The 25,441-nt window shown below is 32.3% G+C and overlaps 1 protein-coding gene across 1 annotated transcript in view; it reads left to right on the top strand.

Moving 5' to 3' along the window:
- The window catches only part of LOC114327227 (dnaJ homolog subfamily C member 10-like), a 73,883-nt gene extending 48,881 nt beyond the window's left edge, over nt 1-25,002 (top strand). Inside the window, exons 12-14 of the mRNA XM_050657218.1 lie at nt 4,780-4,913; nt 8,509-8,713; nt 10,761-25,002. Of these exons, the coding sequence (XP_050513175.1) occupies nt 4,780-4,913; nt 8,509-8,713; nt 10,761-10,979 (558 nt within the window). The 3' untranslated portion in view covers nt 10,980-25,002. The remainder of the gene's footprint in view (nt 1-4,779; nt 4,914-8,508; nt 8,714-10,760) is intronic.
- The last annotated feature ends 439 nt before the right edge of the window (nt 25,003-25,441 follow it).

The following is a 25,441-nucleotide window of genomic DNA, read 5'->3' as shown; positions in this document are numbered from 1 at the left end:
CAAAAATTAGGTTGGAGAAAATGTAATCTCAAAGTTCAAAATCGGTATACGTTAAAAAAATGCATTTTCTCGGCTTCACATGGAGCAATTTTCTTCATTCGTTTTTTTCCCAAGTAACTCGAGTAGAGCCATCTAACTAACACATTATTAAATGGCAAACGTGCTTTTGTTTTGTTGTAATAGATTAATTTATTTATAAGAAAAGAAAACTACATATTTTTTCCAGTTGTAAATTTTTTTTAGATAAACTTACTACAAGTGTACCTTTTAACGATTTTCATTTGAAAGCTGTATAATTATTTAAACAATCTTTATTTAAACAAATTAAAAATTTTTGTTATAATAAATAAATTAATTTATTATAACAAAACAAAAGCAACTTTGACATTTAACAATGCCTTAGTTAGATGGCTCTACTCGAGTTATTTGGGAACAAAAAAAGAATGAAGAAAATTGCTCCATGGGAAGCCGAGAAAATGCATTTTTTTAACGTACACCGATTTTGAACTTTGAGATTACATTTTCTCCAACCTAATTTTTGATTGGAATTTTGCTATTTTTGGCAATTTTTACTCGTAATATCGATAGTTTTTATTATAATAATATATGTTATGAGTATGTTGAAGATATGAAAATTGGTGTGAAGAAAGAGGACCGAAATAAAAAGGTGATGGTTCGAAAATTATGATACTATTGTTTATATCTTTGCCGTAAATGCCGGTCAACTTTGACCGTTTGTATCCCAGGAACCACTCATCACAATTAAACGTTTTTTCTTTTAAAAGAAGCGTCCTGCCGCTTTTTTTCCAATACCGTTTTAATGATTTAATTTAATTGAATATTTCCCGAGATATTCTATTTGTTTATAAGCCAAAAAATTGTTTATAATTTTAAAATATTCCTGAGGCCGCTTAAATAGTCCAATTTCAATTCTGTAAAGTACATTATATAGGTACAGTGTCTTTTTATACAAAAATCATAGTTATTCTTATGTATCATAATTATTGTGGTTATTATAGCGACCGTAAATTTTTAATTAACAATTCAATTGTTGCTAAACTGTTCATTCAATTTCCATCGGCTTCTGTAATTATAATTCATACGAAAACAGCTTTTATATTACCAAGTTATTTAAATATTGATAAACAATTACTCGTCTAAAATTTTAGTTGAAAATTAAAGATCTTGTTGGAAAACCCCGCATTTTCCGAGCAAAGTTATCGTCGAAGTAAATCGGGAAAAACATGTTTCTATTCAGAATTTAATTACGGTGAATTTTTATTTGGGTGTTTTTGGTGTAAAGTTAAAATCTTTGGAGTTATAGAGCAAAAATTGAAAAAAAAAACACGATTTTCGGGCGCCATTTTGTTTATAAAAAAAGTAGCACATCTGCGGACTATAAAATTGCTGGTAAATAACTTTTCCCAAAAATGGCCTAATGGCAAAAGTCTTAAAAATGCTTTTAACTGCTTCGTTTGAGCGAGTCTACCACTTTCTGAAAAATTTCAGAGTGCAGGATGGACGCGTTTCCGCGTCCCGCATCATTAACATATTTACGTTGTCGGACTAACGAAACGAGGCTGTAAATTTGTCGGACAAGAGATCGACAATATTTATTAATTAAATATAAGTACTTTCAATTGAAAATTAAGAGTTTTGTAATAACAAAACTACGGCGCTCGAGTGACATCTTGCGGGTGTCGGACTCTACGATCGCGCCCTCTTTTTTGTCCGACAAAAATAATTTATTTTATTCTTTTCTTCATGTGCCTTGTCCGTTGCGGTCGTTGGCTATCATCATAGCAATTTTAATTTTGTTTGCGGCGTTTCTGAATAACTCGATCGATGTTAGTCCAAACCATTGCCGTAAGTTTTGAAGCCATGAGTGACTTCTTCTTCCGGGTCCGCGTTTGCTTTCTATTTTACCCTGTATTATCAGTTGGAGTATATGATATTTATCATGTCTCATAATATGACCGAGGTATTAAAGTTTGCGTTTCTTAATTGTGAAAGAGATTTCTTTTTGTTTTCCCAGTCGGCGCAATACCCCTACGTTGGTCGTGTGAGTCGTCCAGGATATTTTGAGGATACGTCGATACACCCACATTTCGAATGCCTCCAGCTTCCTCATTAATGTTTCCATTAGTGTCCATGCCTCTGCGACATACAGCAAGACTGGAAATACATAGCATTTTATCAACCGTATTTTTAATGGGAGAGATATGTCGGTATGGGCGAATATATTTCTCATGTTGTTAAATGTTGCTCTGACCTTTTCAATTCTAGATCGTATTTCGGTTGTTTGATCCCATTTCGAGTTGACGACTGTTCTAAGATATATATATATATATATATATATATATATATATATATATAAATATAAATATATATATATATATATATATATATATATATATATATATATATATATATATATATATATATAAATAAGCAAAATCATTGGCTAATACTCGTAAAGTGAATGTGAATTTAGTTGGAAATATATAAAATGATGAAGGGTCATCATTCCATACATTTCTGTGCAACTATATACACCGGTGTTTCGGCCTATTTGGCTTTTTTGACTTTGTATATATAACACCAATAAATTCACATTCACTTTACGAGTATTAGCCAATGATTTTGCTTATTTATTTTTATATTTGTACTCGATTATCCAACATCATTTTATTTAATAATGTTATGGCTTTTCATTTCCTCAGGTAGCTTTACCTCCTTGGCAATGTTAGTTGTAGCCTTGCGACTGCGGGTCTTCTAACAACCTGACCAAAATTGGTAACCTTGCTCCTGTAGTAATCCTTTTACAAGTTAACAAACAACTTTTTTAACTTGCTACACTATACTGACGAAGCCCAAATAGGCCGAAACACCGGTGTATATAGTTGCACAGAAATGTATGGAATGATGACCCTTCATCATTTTATATATTTCCAACTAAATTCACATTCACTTTACGAGTATTAGCCAATGATTTTGCTTATTTATTTTTATATTTGTACTCGATTATCCAACATCATGTTATATATATATATATATATATATATATATATATATATATATATATATATATATATATATATACGAGTCAACGTGTTCAATTAATTGGTTTTTTATCTTCAATTATCTGACAGATTTTTGAGTTTTGCTGACCAGCATCCATTTTGTTTTATTTATGTTGAGGTTAAGTCCTCTTTCTTCACTCGCTCTTTGTAATCTGTCCATAAAGTATTGAAGTTCATCGACGCTACTAGCAAGTACGACTGTATCGTCCACATATCGGATGTTATTTGTCAATTCTCCATTGATTTTTATGCCTTCGTTTGCTTCATCCAGTACTTTTTTAAAAATTTGTTCGGAGTAAATATTAAAAAGGAGAGGGGAGAGAACACATCCCTGTCGCACACCTTTTCTGATATAAATGGTTTCCTTATCATCAATTCCTATGTTTTGTAGAATTTCAATTAGTTGGTCATGTCTTACATTGTCAAAGGCCTTCAAGTAATCTACAAAGCACATGTAGACATCCTTGTTCATATTTCTACACCTCTGTACTAATACTTGCAGACAAAACACTGCCTCCCTTGTGCCCAAATCGTTCCTAAAACCAAATTGTGACTCGTTGATTTCCGCTTCACACTTGTTGTAGATTCTGTTATATATGATTTTGGTGAAGAATTTATTTTATTATATCGTATAATCTTGATTAAAATTAAAATTTTTATAGTTTTGCAATAACAAAACCTAACCGCGCTAGAGCTACAGGTTTAGGCGTGGGGCGTGCGGAAACGCGTCCAGCCTGCACTCTGAAATTTTTCAGAAAGTGGTAGACTCGCTCAAACGAAGCAGCTAAAACCATTTTTAAGACTGTTGTAATCATCTTCCAAAAAGGACGATGTACTGTGGACTATCTGTCTATTGCCTATTATAGATGCTTTATATGTCATAATATCGATTATGTACTAAGAATATTTATCGATTATGTACTAATATTCCTACTAAGAATATTTAAGAAACCGAATCATCGCTCAAGGTTAAGATATATAAATATTCCACAAGGAAAAAGTTTTCCTGTAGTTGGCTGTATACCATGTAATACAAAAAACAGTAAATTCTTTATAAAAGGTATATTTAAAATCCCTAAAAAGGGCTACATCACAATCAGAACTAGTTTTCGACTGGTTTACCAGTCATCATCTGACATATGTCAAGTGACTTGCCACCTGACTTCCACCATGTAATCAAGTCACACTACAGCTCAGATGTTACCTAGGGCATAATGGTAAAATATTTCTAACATCCATGTTTTAATTGGCATCTTTAACCGATGTTTCCTTAACGGACCACGTATATAGGGCTTTGACCCACATATTTTTGTAAAATTATATCTTGGTGGTTAGCATGTAAACTTCACGTAAGCACTGATGATGACTGGTAAACCAGTCGAAAACTAGTTCTGATTGTGATGTAGCCCTTTTTAGGAATTTTAAATATACCTTTTATAAAGGATTTACTGTTTTTTTTTAAATATATGTCAAATGAAACCAACAAGTAGGGAAGCAATTTAATCGTATCCTATTATTTTCTTAATATCATATCATCCAAGAATACCATTTAGGTTAATAGCCTAAACAATAAAAATATATAATGTGTATCGATATGCATTCATTTACTATTTAGTAACCTACTTTTAATGCACTGTTATCAATAGTATTGAGCGTGTTGTAAGGTATTCTAATGCATCTAATCTTTTATTTATAGGTGACTGTACCAGCAGTAAAAATAGCTCAGTTGGATTGTTCGAGTAATCATGATATTTGTAATCAAATGGATATTAGAGGATATCCTACAATTAGAGCCTATCCATTAGATTCTTCAGGATTGGATAATTATGAGTAAGTACACAACCTTTTTTATTCTTTATCTAGAGTTAGGATAACACACGAGATGGTTTTTACAGACTTTAGTCTTTTTCGAAATGTTACGCACGAACATTAAAACTCTTTTGTTTCGCTCCAATCAATTCTGGAAACAGTTATTCCACGCGTTTTCTAGCGCAGTCAGAATTGCGTTTTTGAAGGCATCGAGTGTTATTTTTTTGAGACTTGTCAACTTAGTTCGTCTTGGATAAAAAAAAATCGTTGCTATATAGTCTGGACTGTTATGAGGATGATGTTTTGGTGCATCAAACATTATATTGTGACACGAGCTGAGTGCAAACATGCATTGTCTTGGTGGAGGATGATTCGTCGTTTGGGATTTGTTTCGTGAAAACAAACAAATGGCTGTATTGGAACCGTGCAAGTTCGGAAATCGATGAATATTCGAAAGAAGGTGCTGAAATGTTATGTGTGGTCTATCCTATTGTATGGTTGTGAGACATGGACGTTAAAAACCACAATGCTAAATAAAATAGAAGCATTCGAATTGTGGTGCTATCGACGAATCCTAAAGATATCGTGGGTTTCGCACACTTCCAATGAAGATGTTCTTCAAATGCTGAATTCAGAACGTCTGCTCATAAGCATCATAAGAGGGGAAAAACAGAATGCTTCGGCCATATAATTAGAGGACCCAAATACCATCTGCTTCGCCTTATAATACAAGGAAAAGTGGAGGTTAAGAGATGGATTGGTCGAAAGGAACTTTCATGGCTGCGTAATATTTGACAATGGTGTGGCTGCACAGTAGAAGAATTATTTCGCGCAGCAGCGGATAGAGATTTCAGGAAATTGTCAACATGATGACGGCCAACGTCTGAATACAGACACGGCACCTAAAGAAGAAGAAGAAGTTCGGAAAAGCGACACCTGGTTTCATAGCTCGGCAATTTTTTTCGCACTTTTAATTATATTGGCCAATCATATTGGTCCTGGTTGCTGGATAATTGTCAAGGCCGTAGCCCAAAAAAATTATAAGAAGAAAAAGTAAGATTCAGGTTATGTTATTAAAAGGTAAACAATTGTATGTAGTAAATAAAATTAATTATTAAAATGCAGTACTGCAAGCAAAATACAATAAATTAAATATACTTTTATATTTATAATAATTGCATATCATATCAATATTGTGAGCAACATATAATTTTTCTTCTTGAATTACAGTAGATATGAAATATACGTCAATTTGACAATTTCAATTGACAATATGAATTATTTAAGAAAGTTGCAAGATTTCTCCGCTATTCGCGCACGATCGTTTCTCGTATCACCTCCAAGTACAGTATTTCTCATGATCATCTTTCAGTGCGTCACAGTTTTTCGATTTCTTTCTAACGCATTAAATTGTATGTGACAGAAAAAAAGGCACGTCGGTGATTACATTTCGTCGGTGACATTTTTATAACATTTATTCTAGTTATTCTAGTTGTCGATAGATGGCGCCATAATAAAAAAATATTTTTTTTAATTAGATAATAATATTACAAATATAATCTGTATAATTTATAAGACTATACAAATCAAAGAAAATACCATTTTATAAATGCAAGAAACACTTTTGATTTGTTTTTATTCCAAATTGAAAATAAAATGTGACAACTGTCAGATTTAACTAAAATGTCATGTTAGAATAAATGTCATAAATGTGTATTATCACGGACTTACCCTTTTTCCTATCATTTGTTATGCACTGAAAAATAATCATGAAAAGGACAATACTTGCACAACGCGAATACCAATGAGCTGTAACAGTTCTTTGGTTTTGTATATAGTAATTTAAATTTCAATTTGTGCGAATCTCATTTTTTCAACTGGTGGACAGTTAATTTCCGGATTGGTTAGACCGATTTAAATAAATTTTGGTGCGTTTTATTTGTTATTATATTCTGTGTGACAATTCATCACAATTTGATCAAAAAATAAACAATTACTATTTTTTAAACATGAAAAACAGAAGAAAAATGGCGATTTTTTCACAATTTTTTTTCCAATTTTTCGCCATTTTTTCTTTTTGGGGAATTTTCAATTGACGGTTGTAAATTGTCACCAACTGGTGAAAAACCTTCCTTTTTCAAATGCCGTACGATTTTTTTGTTTCAAATATCCCAAACCTGTCCGCCACTGGAACAACTTTTTTGGAGGCCTCGACTTTGACGACCTCTACAATATGTGTAAACGTAAAAATTAAAAAGCAATTTATACTGTCGTAAGACTTAGATATAAATATGTAAAAAGCTTTATGTTCATATTTGATAAAGGGGCTGAGAAAAAAATCTTAAAAAAATGCTTTATTTTATCTTTCTAAAGTGACTACCTTAAAAGAATAACGCAGAAAATACAAGAAATCGCCGATATAACTTAATTAACTTATAAATTTTAAATGCCAATAGTGTCAAAATTTCATAAATGTCAATAGTGTCAAAATTTCATAAACGTTAATAGTGTCAAAATTTTATAATTTAATGGAGTAAACTTGCGTACTGTTGGACCAATTACAAACAAGCATTTGGACGCGGTAAATTTGAATTACTCCTCCTAGTTTAAAAACGAGGTATAATACCTATACAATCTCGTAATTTTGTAGTTAAACGTAGGGTTACCATAATTTATTAAGGCCCAATCCGGACAGGGGTAGTACAAGGAGTTGTAGAAAATGTAAAATGTGAATTTGACCGTGAGTGTTGCTACCTCTACATTGTATATGCGAAATGCTTAGTCTGTATTGGGCCAAGGGATAGGATGTTCTTCATCTGTTCTTTTTTCGTACTTTTGAGAAGACATAAATTTTCTCAAAAGTGGCTTGTCATTTTTTATTTTCTCATGGAATTCGGAACATGACATTACAGAATTTGCTTTAATATTGAGAAGCTCCTTTACAACAGGCAGAGATAATCTTCCTCTTTCAGCCGTCCATACAAAATTCATCATCGAAAAGATACGTTCAGCAGGAGCCGAAGTACCAGACAGACGAATGATGAATTCTACTATTTTAAAAATATTCGTTCAAGGAAACGTTGCTTTTAGAAAATGCTTCAAATATTTCTTGCCATTTGTAATGAGTGCGTTTGGTTTCTTCTTTAGGTAGTAAATAAAGTTCATTTAGGTTTCAGCTTTTTTAGAACTTCAAGAAGTGACGAGCGCTCATCAAATAATTCATCCACATTGACAGAATTCGGAACAACGCTGACTATAGTTAAAGCGCTCTCTTCCATCTCTTTCAAGTTAGCCTTGTAGCCTTAACAATTTGATTTAGCGCAGAATGAAATTTTCCACCGTGGGTTTCCCACCGTTGGGACAAGTATTTTCTATTTTTTTCGTAACGACAAAAATCCGGACACATCTCATATCCGGACGCCAATCCGGACATGTCTTTCAAATCCGGACTGTCCGGACGAAATCCGGACGTATGGTAACCCTAGTTAAACGTCATCGAAATCGTTTATTATATTGGATTTCACCAAAACTTCTCTTGAATCTTGAATTCGTTAATAATTTTTATTAGCGTAATATTTTTCATTGTTTTAGTAGTATATTTCAATTTTAATTTTAGGGACTATAGGGGAAGAAGGGATCTACTCTCGTTAAAATCATGGACTTTTAGCCTATTGCCTTCTTCAGTGGAATCATTTACTGCAGTAACACTAGAAGCTCAAGTATTAACTAAGAAATACATATTACCTTGGATTATAGATTTCTACGCACCTTGGTGTGGTCATTGTGTTGAATTTGAACCCAGTTTTCGAACTGTTGCAGAAGTAAGTAAATATTCCACGCACATATAAAGTAGTTTGTCACTAACTGGCTGATATAATACATTAATACAACTTCTATATCTATGTAGATACCAAATAAAGTTGTTCCATTATATCTTACTACATATATAAATTGTAATATAAATTTCTATAAAATTGATTATAACCACTTAAAAAAATATGAAAATTGATATTAAAAAAAATAAAAAATTAAGAAAAAACAATAAAAAAAATAATAAAAAATAACAAAGAAAAAAAAAAGAAATAAATATTAAAAAACAAAAAAAAATAAAAATAAAAACACACAAAAAAATAACAAAGAAGGCCTATACCTCCGAGGTGTTGAATCGGGTTTAGGTCTTAGCGCTGAAAAAAAATATTTTGAAATCCATTAGTGGTTTAGTATAAGTATTTAGTAATAATCTTTAATATTAGTATGTATTATATTATAATATGTGTATTTATTAAACTATAATGTATCTCAGTTAAGATTAGTAAATTGTGTGTATGAAAAAGATAATTAAAAAAAATTGAGCTGGCCAATTGGTTCAAGCCAAGGTCATACATCTAAACGCACACACATACAGTCGGAAAAATTAAAGAATAGGGCTTTTCATCGATTGTCATTTGTTTCGAGCTTCTGTCATGTGTCACATAATTTTAATATATCTACGCCATACGTCTTTGCTTTGTATTATTGTTATATACCAATAACGTATGACGTAGATATATTAATATTATGTGACACATGACAGAAGCTCGAAACAAATGACTGTGAATGAAAAGCCCTATACCCATGAACGATCACATCAATCACTTATTTTGTATTTGCTGTCTTTTTCTATAACAAATGTTTGTGTTATTTATAGAAACAGACAGCAAATACAAAATAAGTGATTGATGTGATCGTTCATGGGTATTCGTTCATTTTTCCGACTGTATCTTTCTACCAACGTCATGATTTATTTGCAAACAAGTTCAATCAAAACATTAATGAAACGTACGTCGATATGTATTATCTACGATATGTCCTACTGTCAATGTAATAAATTAGCAAAAGGCTATTATCAGTGGACGTATTTTATAAAGTTATATTGTACGTTTATATTTAACTATGTTATAATATATTTAACACAATATAACTTTATGAAATAAACACAATATAAGCTATAAATTCCAATAAACACAACAAATTCGCTAATGTCAATGTTACTGAAAATGATAAACGTCAAAATTCATAGTAAACAAGAAATAAAAATTTTACTTTATGATTCGAAATTCAATACGGTAATAGTTATTTATATACCAAGTCAGTAAAGTGACTCTTTATCAAACGAGTCTTGATATTACGAGAAGAGCGAGCGTAGCGAGCGAGGCGATTAATAGACGAGTTCGATAAAGAGTCTTTACTGACGTGGTGCATACAAAATTTGATCGCCAACATAGTTTGATTGGAAATCAACTTGGAATTTTAATTCCGATGATACGCACCTTAAAGTTGACTACGTAAGAGTTTGGGCTCTGTAATAATTTAAAAATAATATAAAATTTATAAAATAAATTCAATAAAAACCTGTCGTTTATTTAACTTCTTTAAAATCTCATTATAACACTACACAATTTTTTTAATTTGATTATCTTCATTATTTCATAAAATTAATCATCTTTAATTTTAATTATCCCTGAATGAAAAACTGGAAAATGAAGTACTGAAAGCTTGACAGCTTGGATAATGCCAAAATATATTTTATCTACAATTTCACTTTCTACAAAAATTTGATATTGGTTTTAACACTTACTTGGAATTTACAATTTAAGAACCTTTTAAATTTTAGACGTCATAATAATTTCATGACAGTGATGACAGATAGATAACTTTTGCAATATGGCCGCTTTCGATTTTTAATCGATAGTTATCAATATTGAATAATTACTAAATCGGTAAAGTTTTAATTTATTTTATATGAATATATTTACAAAATACTATACAATTTCTGACATAAATTTTGATATAAATTTAATTAAGTAAATGTTATTTTCTTATTTTTAGCGATTGGAAGGTATAGTTAGGACCGGAAAGCTCGATTGTGAAAAAGAACGAATTTTTTGTGGAAAGACTCTAGGAATTACAGCCTACCCAACAGTGAGGCTCTATATATCGCCATCAAAATACTATACTATTGAAAGTTTAGGTGTATCCGATATTTTGAAACAGGTGACGGAAATCTTAGAAAAACAGAAAGAGCAGCACGACCATGACGAACTATAAAAGGTTTTTTGGTACATCTTATACATTTTTAACATTTTTTCGATGAACTACTTGGTTTAAAAAATTTTTTCAACTTAATGCTTATAACGTTTTCTTTATTGAAAGAAATGGGATCATGTTGATTATTTCAAATACGTAAGAAACAAATCACAAACCCAAATCACACTTTTCTAAAAATCTCAGATATTAATATACCGGTGGTGAATTGGAAAACGGGCCATTGGAAACTCAGTGTAAAATTCTAAACTGTTGAATTCATGCTTCCCTAATTATTTTACATCAAAAAACATTAGAAACTATTTGTAGAGGATTGAAATCTGTATTGAAAACAGCTGTTAAAATTGTTCTACGAATTAAACATATTCCAAAATTTTGTAAAAATGTAATAAATTTTTCAGCTTTTCGGCCCAAAATTAGGCCACACACAGTGCAATAATGTGTCACAATGAAGTTATTATTTTCACATTTTTTAACTGTCAATATTTTTATTTTATCATTTATTGTTTAAAAACAATACAGTTGATAAGACACCCTCAGTTGCGGAGAAAGTATTAATAATAAAGATTTTTTATTCACTCAATGGTGTGAGCGCTGTCAGTTAAATAGTAACGTGTGGCCTAACTTTTACGCATATACCTACTGTGGCAAATGTATTGTATTTTTCAAAATTTTGGAATGCATGTAAATCGTAGAACAATTTTAACTTTTGATTTTAATACAAATTTCAATTCTCTACAAATATTCTCTCATGACTTTTGATGTAAAATAATTAGGGAAGCAGGAATTCAACAGTTTAGAATTTTACACTGAGTTTCCTAAGGCTCGTTTTACGATTCACCACCCGGTATAATTTTATATTAATTAAAACGAACTAATTTGTTATTTGGAAATTAAAAAGGTGCAATTCAACTATTTGTATTGATTGTTCAACGTTGCAACGTTTTGTTTCATTTTTTTATTGTGTTATTAACTTCTTGAGATCATTTTACAAAAATTCGAATCGTTTGGAGATGCGATTATATTTCCCAATACATTCTGATAAAACTGTGATTTGGTAATTCAAATGTTCACTTTACAAATGTATAACCAAATACTATATACCTACTATAATACATCTAACAACCTCAGAAAACTGGCAGCACGCTGCCACTAGCGCCTCTGCCGGCTCGAGTTAATAACTACGTCTTCTCAACGTAAACATACAAATTTAATTTTGTTAGTTTTGGGTAAGTAGCCAATCTTGGTGAATCGTGTTTATATTTTTACACAAAATGTCTTATAAAATAGGTTCGGTAAAATGGATTCTCAGTAAATACCTAGGATGGCAACAAAATTAACTAAAAAGTGTATTATTTTGCCCCCATTCACCCCGATGAGAGGGTGTTTAGCTGCAATTTCTTTTTACAAGAAGGCTAACCCAAGACTGTACAGAAAATTTATTTTCTATTATTAGGGCTAAGGGTTTTAATAATAATACACCTGGTGCTGTGAAATTTAGGTGTAACTTATAAAGGGAGCTTCAGATAAAATTAAAGATATATTTAAAAGCTACATATTCTCAAAATTATATACTGTTCGTCTAATATACTTACCGTTGCACGTCATTATCTACGTCAGAGATGTAAGTTGACATTGTTGCCCAATAATAAAAAAAAATTTGAATTCATTTTAAATCAAATACATCACATAATTTTTGAGGAAGTGGATTATACAACGAAACAAATTAATATTCAATGTAAATAAATAAAAACTTTAGAAATATAAAACAAAAATTAAGTTATAATCTTACGTTAAAGTAAATAATAAAAACAGTAAATATAATAAAACAAATACTTATAATATTGAATAAAAACAAATATGAAGTGTCATCACGGCCACTGTCAAATAAATGTTACCAATTTATGCTAAAATATCACCTTCGTTCGATTACAAATACAGTGTGTTCCGAATAAATGTGCTTCATAAAATCGCTTTATAATCCATTTATACAAATTAAATGAAACATATTATTGTGTATTTCTTTAAGTTAACATTAATAGAAATCTTCAAATATTATTTCTACGCGTATATAATAAAATATGTCTAGTGGCTGAAATTCCAGTGTAGTCGGCAAAATTATTCTAAAAAAGAACACACCTACCGCTTAAATATTTCGTGTTGGTATCATGTGACGTCACGGGCTATGACGCGGATGACGTAAAACGGTAAGTATATTGGATGGAGTATAAAGGATGATTCATTTAGAGGTACTTTTTTCAAAAAGAAAAAACAATGAAAAATGAATTTTATTTCGAAATCTTATAATCATATAAAAGAACCATGCTTTACAATTACTTCTTAAAGATAATTTCTTTTAAATGTTGACTGTGACTGCGATTACCATGGTCCATTCTGAAGTTCCAATTCTCGATGACGCTTTCGAGCATTTCGATTGGTATTTGACCAATGACAGCCGGTTTATTAATGTAGACTTTGGACTTAAGGTAGCCCCAGAGGATAAAGTCTAGAGGTGTGATGTCACAGGATATAGGCGGCCAATTCACTGGTCCGAAGTGTGAAATAAATTGCTCACCGAATCGTTCCCGCAGAAAAGCTACATTTTCACGGAATGTATAGTAAGTGGCGCCATGTTGTTGGAAACAAATGTCGTCAAGACCACGGGTTTCAATTGCAGGCACCAAATAGTCCGTCATCATGGCGCGATAACGGTCTCCATTCACAGTAACATTCTGGCTGTCCATGTTTTAAAGAAATATGGACTGACAACTCCACCGGCCCATAAACCACACCAAACAGTTGTTTTTTCTGAATGTAATGGCAACTCTTGAATCTCTTCGGGTTGCTTATTACCCCAAATACTGGTGTTTTGTTTATTCATGTCCCCATTAAGCAGAGAGATAGAGGAACATGGCTGTCGAAATGAACCGAGGGACTTATTCCAGAAGATCAAACTCCTTACCAGAGAATTTAAACCTCAAACGTGATCTGTAATAGATAAGGAAGGTAATTTAAAGACCGATACTGATGAAATATTGGAAACATGGCGAAACTACTGTGGCGAGCTATATAAAAATAACGAGGTATCAGCAGAAAATAAGTGGCCTTCTGGCCACTACAGGAACTACTTCTACTACTACTTCTGGGTACTACAGGAAAAGGCATTTGATTGTGTAAGCTGGATAAATCTATGGTCAATTTTAATAGAAATAAGCGCACCAATGCACCTGGTGACACTTATTAAAAATCTGTACCAGTCTAATATAGCGACAGTACGACTAGATCAGAAGTTCTCAAACCAATTCAAGACCGAGACAGGTGTTAGACAAGGGTGCGTGTTGTCATCTGACTTATTTAACATTTGTAGTGAACATGTAATGAGGATGGCTTTAGAAGGATGGGCCGGTGGAGTAACAGTAGCTGGTAGGAAAATCTCCAATGTAAGATTTGCTGATGTCACTACACTTATAGCAGCAAATGAGCAAGAAATGTTTGATCTTCTGCGAAGAGTTGAGTATGAAAGCAATAAAGTTGGTCTGAAAATCAATAAAGCTAAGACAAAAATAAAGGTGGTCGACAGATTCGACACTATTCAACTGACTAACATGTTACAGGAATACCAGATAGTAAACACCTTTGAAGCAGAAGTTCGGAGTATTGGTACGGCAAAAATGCGATGAGTCGCCTAACTAAAGTTTGGAAAGACAGATCTATCTCTCAAAATATCAAGATGAGACTGGTGAATGCCCTTGTATTTTCAATATTTCTTTACGGAGCAGAGACTTGGACTCTTCGCGCATGCGAGCGCCAAAAAATTGATGCCTTTGAGATGTGGTGCTGGAGAAGAATGCTGCGCATACCTTGGACAGCTCGTAGGACAAACGTTTCCATTATAAACCAACTCAATAATAAAAAAAGGCTCTCCACAATATGTCTGCAACGAATTTTGCAATTCTTTGGTCACGTGGTTCGCAGAGGTGACGACAGTTTGGAGAGATTAATTGTTTCTGGAAACGTTCCGGGGAGAAGATCAAGAGGACGATCACCAACTAGATGGTCCGACCAAATAAATAATTCAGCTGGAAACTCAATCTGCGAAGCTCTTAGAGCAGCTGAAGATAGAGACCAATGGAGAAACATTGTTAGGAATATTTGAAGAAATCATGATCCTCAGTAATGGGGAAACGACAAGAGAGAGAGATTAAGCCAAAAACAGTCCACAAATATGTGGACCATAAATTGCTCTAAGCGCATGAAACACATTCCTCATAGGACTCCTATTTTCGTAATACAGCTGCATAATTTCTAGACGCTGTGCCGGGCTAAGTCTTTCCAGGATGAAATGTCAAACAATACTGAATAAAAACACAACGTCAGGTGATACGACTCACGCACGATCTCATATCAAATCCCCACCAAAAAAAAAAAAAAAAGAATGTGTGTGTGTGTACTTTGTACGCACGTAAGAAGTTATACTTCTATTGTATAATTTCAATGAAATAAATATACTAAACAGTTTATTTGTATTTTATTTAAATATTAAACTAACTCTAATACTTACCTACCACTTTCAAAAAATTGTTATTAAAACAATACCAAAAATTAACAAAAAAAGAATATGAATCGTCCGGGATTTGAACGTGGGACCTCTTAATCTCTGGTCCAATGCTCTACCAACGAAGCTATTATCACTTTGTGTACATTTCGGACAAAATTACAAATCACGGTGACAAATAGATCAATTGAAGTATAAAAATGTTATAATATATACTTTATTATCTTACTCCCGAGGAAGACAAATCCAAAGGCACAAAAATTATAATAAATAATATATTTACTAAAAACACTAATATATTCTTTTAATGACTTATTTGCGCTGATATATACATAACTTGAAAGATTAGCAACGAACTACATACTGTCTGTGTGCGCATGCGCCCAGAATAATAAAAATTCACTCTCAATCGCGCCTAAAGAAGTATAACTTCAAAAATACCTACCTCTAAATGAATCACCCTTTACAAGATAGTGCTGAAAATGTTTAATATAAATTAAAATTAAAATGTTACTCTTACAAGAAACTCTCCAAAATGTATGTACAGTGGAACCCCGATAAGTCGGCCCCGATAACCCGGAAGTCCGGCTAACCCGGACCGATTTTCATCAGACAAACATTACAATAATAAAAATGTATGTATTATGTTAAAACATTTTATCTGTAGCCGCTTCTGGAATGTCTTAAAAATATCGAATTTCATTGATAAAATGCGCATATCCCACCGATCTTCGCTTCGACCATAAATAATATTTGAGAGATAATGGGTATTTGTGTAATTTGAACTATACGATAGTAAAAATGACTCATGGCACACGGAGGCGGCGGCAGAGCGACGTTTATTAACTCGGGCTATCGGAAACAACAAGCACCTGTTATTCGTTTATTTATTTCCAACTGTCTTAGCATTGTTTAAAAAAGACTAAAAGACAATTTAAAATATTCTTTTTTAAACAATGGTCTTTTAAACAATGAAAGAGTCACTGTTCTTAAATAACATAACATCATTCCGATGTCAGACGAAATTGACACAACCGAAACTGACTGAGTTTTCTTACCTAGATATGAACAATACTCTATACTGTCTATACTATACTCTATACAACTATAGGTCAGTTAGATGTGTACTGTGCATATATATTTCATGTTATTTCAATTATAACGGACTTTATCTATAAGTATACCGTATTTTATTAATTTTTACCACACTCTCCGGCTAACACGGATTTTCGATAACCCGGATCGGCCGCGGTCCCGATTAATCTGAGTTATCGAGGTTCCACTGTACAAAACTTTTATAGATAAATGTTTTAGTCTTTTAATAAAAGCGTATGTAAATACAATTAACGATAGTAAAAAGGAAAAATTATGTAAATTAAAAAGTAACAATATAAAATTAAAGAAAATAGCTCACAACTAAATTTGTATTTTGATTTAATGGTATAAAAATACCTTTCTTTTAAATGCATAGTTTGTGGTTATCAACTTATACCACTAGATGACGCTATTTTGTTTGCTGCCACAAAATGAACGGGAAATGTCAAGAGTTGTACGTATTATAGTCTATTATAGTATTTGGTATAACTCATACTGCCAGTGAAAGATACAACACAGTATCGAAGAGTCATAAAATTGTCAGAAAACAATATTTGGCATTTCCCTTTATGGTCTTGAGTGTCGATGTATACAAACCATAAATTTAAAAATTTCAGATAACAAATTTGGCTCAGGCTGGTAATGCAAATCCATTATTAGTACATTTTCTTAGTATTAAGATATGTTTATCATTTAATATAAACATTGACCAAGTATTGCATTAACGGTTATGTTCCTTCCAGCTTCGTTACCAGTGCCATATTTTAGTATTAACCTCCCTTAACACCTTGGCTGCGTTTAGAGATATTTACAAACTTCCGTTGAGTGCGTTACGAGGCATATATGTCCCGTAGTGAACTTTTGCCACAGTGCATTACGAGATAGTTGACGCAATCAACCGTTAGTGTAATACGAGGTCTATTTGTCTCGTGACGCAGTGAAGGTGTTACACACCGCATTTACTATATTACATAATATATTGAATTTATTGTGATGGTTTTTTTTTTATAAAATGACATAATTATCACATCTGATGTAAATTGAATAAGGCAGCCAAAATGATTGGTTTTACGCTACTTTTATTCTTGAAATATTATGAAAACGGTTATCAATAGAAATAAAAAAAAAAAGAATGTGTGTGTACTTTGTACGCACGTAAGAAGTTATACTTCTATTATATGATTTCAACGAAATTAATATACTTTAAACAGTTTATTTATATTTTATTTAAATATTAAACTAATTTTAATACTTACTACTTCTCAAATTTTTTTATTAAAACAGTGCCAAAAATTAAAATAATAAAAGAATAAAACACACACAAACAAACACATTGAAAAATGCCACAAATGATTTCTGAACAATTTAGGAAAAAATTTTAACTAAATACGTATTTTCTGAAAAAAAAAATTATATAATAAATAAACTTACAATCATAAAATGTATAAAAAAAATAAAAGTTTCCATTGGAGTTCGAACCCGCTTATCAGCGCAGTTAGTATTGAAATTCATTCACCTTAAACTTTTACCCACGGAGACCATGTGTCATCATGTGCGAAGATTAACTAACTAAACGGATTAAACTTTTGACGGTTCTGAATTTAACCAAATTATTTTGAATTGAAATTTTTTAGAATTGAAAGAAATATTAAAGTACAACAAAACATAGAGTAAGAAAACAATATATTAGGTGAATATTGATAGAAATTTTGATCGTAATCAAATTATGTAAATCAAAGCATTACATACTATTTTGGTAGGTTCTTTTTAAATTTTCCAAATAGGTAGGTACCTATGAAATTTTTTATTAGGATACTGAAACATTTACAATTATTACGTACCTGTCGCTTTTAAAAACTATTTAAAAAGTCACTACAATATTATAAACTTGCTTTTTACTCTGCCATCACAACAATAAAAACTAATATACACAACATTAATTTGTTTATCCAAAATCTCCATATTGAACAATTATTGACAGATGATTTTAACACCCAGTCAGATCCCGTATAACGTTTATACCATACTGTCGGTGTGCGCATGCGCCCAGTAAAATAAAAATTTACCCTCGTGCCTAAAGAAGTATAACTTCAAAAATGTGAATTCTATGTGCGTACGTACCTACTAATTGCTTCATGCAAGTTTCACACTGTCTCATTTTATTTTGTACACTTTAACAGATGTGTAGTGATATTTAGATTATGATTTGAAATCACTCTAAGCCAATGGTCTCCAATAGACGCTGTAGGCTGTGTACAACGTCACGCCGTAGGAGAATTGTTCATTTTCGTTACTTTTAATAAACTTTGAAGGACAAAAACTATCTTACCAGCTAGAATAAACTTACGTGCATAGAAATCGGCCCACTTAAAAATTTGGTCATATTTGATGTCTCATATTTCCTAAACCTGTTGGCCGATTTAAGTGATTTTTCGAACATGTTATAGCCTGATTCTTTAACAATAGCAATCGTAATATTGTTGCTAAACAGGTAAATTTTCATTGTATACCGGGTTTACCAATCAAACTGTGTTTTTTTCTTAAAGTTCGCATCACCTGTGGAATATACTAGCATTTATAAAATACTGAAATTAAAACCCAACTATAGCCTCAGGTCTTTTTAACATTCTGTTTTTTTATTCATTCGTTTATGTTGGATAATAAAAAAGTTAGGTACTTTAACAACTACACATGTTCTTCATCAATACACGGTGCTTCTAAATAAGTGCGACAAACTTTAAGGGATAATCCTGCATGAAAAAATAATGACAGTTGGCTTTATAAACGTATGTCCGCAAATGTTTCGTTTCCGAGATGCGGGATGTTGAATTTTTTCTTACAAACTGACGAATTATTTTATTGCTTTAAAACCGGTTGAGCTATGCCAATGAAATTTGGTGGGTTTTAAGACGTAATTATTGCACATTTTTTGACATACAATTAAGAATTTAATATTCACTATTAGCGCGCATACGTGTAATATGACCGATCATATTACCCGTATGCACGCTAATGGTGAATATAAAATTCTTAATTTTGTATCAAAAAATCCGCAATAACTATCTCTTAAATCCTACCAAATTTCATTTGCATATCTCAACTGGTTTTAAAGCAATAAATAAATAGTCAGTTTGTAAGAAAAAATTCAACATCCCGTATCTCAGAAACGAAACATTTGCGGACATATGTTTATAAAGCCAACTGTCATTATTTTTTCATGCAGAATTACCCCTTAACGTTTGTCGCACTTATTTAAAAACACCGTGTATAGATGAAGAACATGTCTAGATGTTAAAGTACCTAACTTTTTTGTTACCTAACATAAACGAATAAATCAAAAAACATAATGTTAAGAAAACCTGAGGCTATAGTTGGGTTTTAATTTCAGTATTTTATAAATGCTAGAATATTCCTCAGGGTGATGCAAACTTTGAGAAAAAAACACAGTTTGGTTGGTACACCCGGTATACAATGAAAATTTACCTGTTTAGCAACAATATTATGACAGTGGTATTGTTAAAGAATCAGGCTATAACGTGTTAAAAAAATCAGTTAAATCGGCCAACAGGTTTAGAAAATATGAGACATCAAAAATGACCAAATTTTTAAGTGGGCCGATTTCTATGCACGTAAGTTTAGTTAAAAAAGAGTAATTCTAAAACAAATTCAAATTAAGGAGTGAATTGAAGTGACCACCGACTTAGCCAGTGGTACCCAATAGATGCCGTAGGCTGCGTACAGCGTGTATTGGAGACGACCGCCTTACAGTCGTATCTGGATACAGATATTCGAAGCTGCGTGTTGGAAGTGTCCTTCCATCACAACTTCCCAATGTATCAATTATTTTCCTATATGCTCAAATGCATAACTGAATATTTGGAGCAAGCGTTGGTACTAGGTTGATCGTAATTTTCTTATTGACATAATGCCAATCGTAAAGGCGTAGCGCGGGGTCCGGACAAATACTCCCCTGACAACTAATCCCGGACAAAAAATCCCCACAAATTATCCCTGGACAAAAAATTCCCGGACAAATATTCCCCGGACAAAAACTCCCCAGAAAAAATCCCTGACAAATAATCCCCACAAATTTTTTTGGACAAAATATGCCAACAAAAAATCCCGTACAAAAAATCCCCAAAAAATATTTGCTGCCGAATAGTTCTCTACAAATTTTTCCGAAATTTTAACAAATTTCGAATTCCAATTGCATGCTGAAAGTTTAAAATTTTACATGACAAAAGAGTGTGAGTTTTTTCAAAAATCGTGGAAGATATGGGAAATGAGCTAAGGCCCCGTTTTCATGACAGGCGCTTAACGCGCGATTACAACTACATACATTTTACTGAAGACCGTTTACATGCTAAGCGTTTTACTTCATTAGGATGTGCGTTGGCATGTGAACGGTATCAAGTAAAATGTATGTAGTTGTAATCGCGCGTTATCAAAATGCGCGTTAAGCGCCTGCCATGAAAACGGGACCTTAGCTCATTCCCCATATTTTCCACGATTTTTGAAAAAACTCACATCCAAAAAAATTTGTGGGGATTATTTGTCCGGGATTTTTTGTGGGTTTTTTTTTGTCCGGGGATTTTTTGTTCAGGGATAATTTGTGGGGATTTTTTGTCCGGGGATTATTTGTCCTGGCTTCGCGTAGCGCAGGAACCGAAATTTAAACATTTGAATTCTGAAGCCACGCCTTTGCATGAAACAATTTCAATTTCAGTAAAGGAGATATTTTCTATTTTTTATAGCTTCAAGATGGATAAATCCTTACACAAACGTAACATATAATGGATTTCTACGGCTGTCGCCGCCTCTCCATACCCAGCTTCCAACTTTTTCTATCGTAACACATATCTTCATCTAATTGCCTCGAATCCATTGCCTCCTGAATATTGTCCCTCCAGCTTCTCCGTGGTCATCCTCTTTTTCTTCTCTCCGGTGGGACCCACTCTAATATTTTTCTCGGCCAGCTAGTCTCATTCATTCTTTTAACGTGACCGAACCATGTCTCCTTTCAATATTGTCTATTATAGTTTTTTCTACCTTCATATGTTCTCTAATTGTTTCATTTCTTACATGTTCTAATCTTGAGACCTGACAACTTCTCCTCAAAAAGTCCATTTCTGTACTAAGTAGCTTCTTTTTATTTCTTGCACTTATGTCCCAAACTTCTGTACCGTAGATTGTAGCGCTCTTCATTATACATACTTTCATATGTTCTTCTCTTTGTTTCCTTCCTGATATCTTTGTCCCATAAAATTGAATTGAGGGATCTAGTGATGCTTCTACCTTTATTGATTCTGTGTTGTATTTCATCTTCACTATTTCCTCGTTTGTTAAATATAGCTCCCAAATATTTGCATTGTTTCACACCAACAATATGTCCTTGTTCCAGTGGTAGGTTTTCAATGTCTTCGTTTCCCACTATGAAGTATTCTGACTGTTGGTAATGTTCATTTAGCTTCCGTATCATATAGCTCAAGTCATCTTGATCTTGAGCTATAACAACTTGGTCGTCCGCAAAGTATAATGTAAATAGGGAGTCGTCTCCCACTTTCAGTCCCATCGGTTTTACTGCTTTTGTCCACCTCTGTAAGGATTGGTCAAGATATATTTTAAAGAGAGTGGGAGATAGATAACATCCTTGTCGGAGGCCTTTTGAAGTATTAAATGCCTCAGTGAAATTTTTGCCGTTTTTTATTCTGATGTTAGTGGTCTCATATAACATTTTAGTTGCTTGTATCAGTTTTCCATCGATACCGATGTCTTTCATTGACTTCCATAGTTCTGTTATGGGGACACTATCATAGACTTTTTCTAGGTCGATAAGAGCGATGTGGGTTTCCTGATTTCTCTGTATTCTTTTTTCTAGTGCTATTTTTCAAGTGAAGAGATTGTCTACCCTTGAACGTCCCGCACAAAAACCAGCTTGTTCTTCAGCTTGCTTTCCTTGAATTTCTCGTTCTACATATTTCATTTCTTAATATCCTGGAGTATAATCTTCCAATGGTGCTGATGACTACAATTCCCCTATAATTTTTGGGGTTATTTTTAGGCCCCTTCTTATGTATGGGAGTAATATGTGATGTTAGCCATTCATCTGGTACTTTTCCTCCATTTAGACATCTTTCGGAAAGTTTTTTAAGCATATCCCATAGTTTGGGTGGTGCATATTTTATTAATTCAGGATTAATTCCTTCAGACCCGGGTGCTTTCCGGGATTTCATAGTTTTAATAGCTTCTTCCACTTTGCTTTTATCTAGTTCAATTTCGTGTTCTCTCTGTATATCCTTCACTTTTTCTTGTATTCTTGTTATGTATTGTGGTCGTTTTTCTACTAATAATTCCTTAAAATGTTGTTCCCACTCTGCATCAGATATACTCAATTGTGTGCCCACCTTTTTGTGATGTTCTGACATTCTTTATCATCTTCCATGCTTCTGAACTCCTAGTTCCTCCTAATTGTTGATCTATGTATTCACATTTTTTTATCCAGGTTGCGTTTTTTCTTTTAATCACTTCTCTTTTTACTTCTCTATTTAGGTCCCTGTATTGTTGTTTGAATTTCAATGTTTTCGTAGACACAAACTTAATCCTAGACAAATTTCAAGAAAATGGTTAAAAATTACATTGCAATTTAGGATTGCTGTGTATTTTTTGAATCTTCAGTAAAATAATGTAGGTAGGTATGTTTTTTGCACGATTTTTAATTGTTTGTGTTCGTATAAATATTTATATCGTTCTAGTTCTTTATTTAATGATTATATTTTCTATTTAAAAAAGTGAACAAAATTCAAGCTTTGAACGAATTCAAGAACATAAAGGTGTTACTTATTCAATTTATATTGGAGGGATTAATTTAGTTTTTAGTTAATTGCTGTCTTAACATAATTTTGTGTAACTAATTAAACGTTTCCCAAAATAAGTGAATAATATGCTAAAATATCATATTTTTCTTAAACACTTTTACTTGTATAATTAAGGATTATTCGAATATTAAGATAAATATTTGTGAAGGGATGAACTAAGAGCGTTTATTTCAGTGATTTTTTGTTTATAAATTTGATCTTTGTATAATCATTACATCTAATCTATGTCCAATATGTTATGATTATTCAGGGATTCTTAATTATATTATTTTTATTATTTTATTATTATTTTATACTGCATTTTTACATTTTCACAAATTTTACTTATTAACTGAACTCTCGACAGCTATTTTGGCGACGACAGAACTTTCCCCAAGTAAATGTTTCACCAGGTGATAGGAGAATTATTTTATTATACCGATTGAGCAATTTCTCATGTTTGGTATGGGCCTTTAATGAGAGCGACAAAGAGACATGTATTTATTATACATTTAAAACGGGCTAGAAGATATACGCCGGCAAAGCGAGGTAGCATTAACAACCCACTTCGTGTCGTAGGTAGGGCTTTCTCAGCACAGCGTTGCCAAAGTAGATTTAAAAAAGAAAATACCAAAGTAGAAAAAATTATAATATTTAACTTTTTGTAAACGAATATAATAAACAAATTATTTAAAAGAAAAAAACTTAAATAAAAAGATATTGTTTTCATCCATTTTAAAAAAATGTGAAAACGTTGAAATATTATTATAATTCAACCTTTTTCAGCCACTTTTTTTAAAATGGGTGTTTTTTTACATAAGTTTTTTTCTTTTAAATAATTTGTTTATTATATTCGTTTACAAAAAGTTAAATATTATAATTTTTTCTACTTTGGTATTTTCTTTTTTAAATCTACTTTGGCAACGCTGTGCTGAGAAAGCCCTACCTACGACACGAAGTGGGTTGATGGCGCTACCTCGCTTTGCCGGCGTATATCTTCTAGCCCGTTTTAAATGTATAGTAAATACATGTCTCTTTGTCGCTCTCATTAAAGGCCCATACCAGCCATGAGAAATTTCTCAATCGGTATGATTGACATTGTATTATATGCCATTTTTTAAATAGCGACTGGTTCTTAGGATGTATTGCGACAGTCGAATGTTTAAGAGGTACCTCAAAGCTAATTTAGTTACATGAGTTAGGAAAAATGAATATGATTTACATATTGTACATCCTCCATCTAGATTATTGGCAATAGAATACTGGTGTGTGTTTTAAAATCTTGTTTAGTTAATTTTGTATAAAATACTCATAAAATATGACGAACTTAGTTGTCCCTTTTCTAGAAGAATCTCATTAGATCTGATTTAAAATTTTGTATTTAACAGTACCTACGTGCTCTATTTATAGTGTAAGACTTAAATATTGATTTACTGTGTGTTCTATATACTTTATTTTTTACATTTTATCTAAAGCTTTATACCAAATTAATATATTTTCTAAATAAACCTTTATTGTTGTATAGTGAGTAAATTATTCACCTTCATTTTATTTACGGAAGAAACAAAATTTGTTGTTAGCATTTAATGCTATTTTGGACTGAGTAGACATATGAGAAGCAGAAACTTAAGCCAAAAAACAAAAATAACCATATACAAAACCCTTATACAAAAAGTGTTGACCTATGGATTGGAGACATGGACTATCTCCAAGGCAGATGAAAACCTTTTGCTTATATTAGAGCGAAGGATCCTGAGAGGAATATTCGGTGTGAATATCTGTGAAAATAGTGTTTGGAGGTGGAGGTACAACTACGAAATATACCACAGATATAAACATATATTTGGTGGCAAAGACGTAGTATCTCTTATAAAAATAGGAAGACTAAGATGGGCAGGACATCTAGCAAAATCACAGCCGAACAACCCTCCTAGAAGAATCCTTATGTCACAGCCTGTGGG

Source organism: Diabrotica virgifera, chromosome 1 (assembly GCF_917563875.1).
Source record: "Diabrotica virgifera virgifera chromosome 1, PGI_DIABVI_V3a".
NCBI classification, from domain to species: Eukaryota; Metazoa; Arthropoda; class Insecta; order Coleoptera; family Chrysomelidae; genus Diabrotica; species Diabrotica virgifera.
The sequence above is the reverse complement of the archived record's forward strand: the minus strand, read 5'-3'. Positions and strand labels throughout refer to the sequence as shown.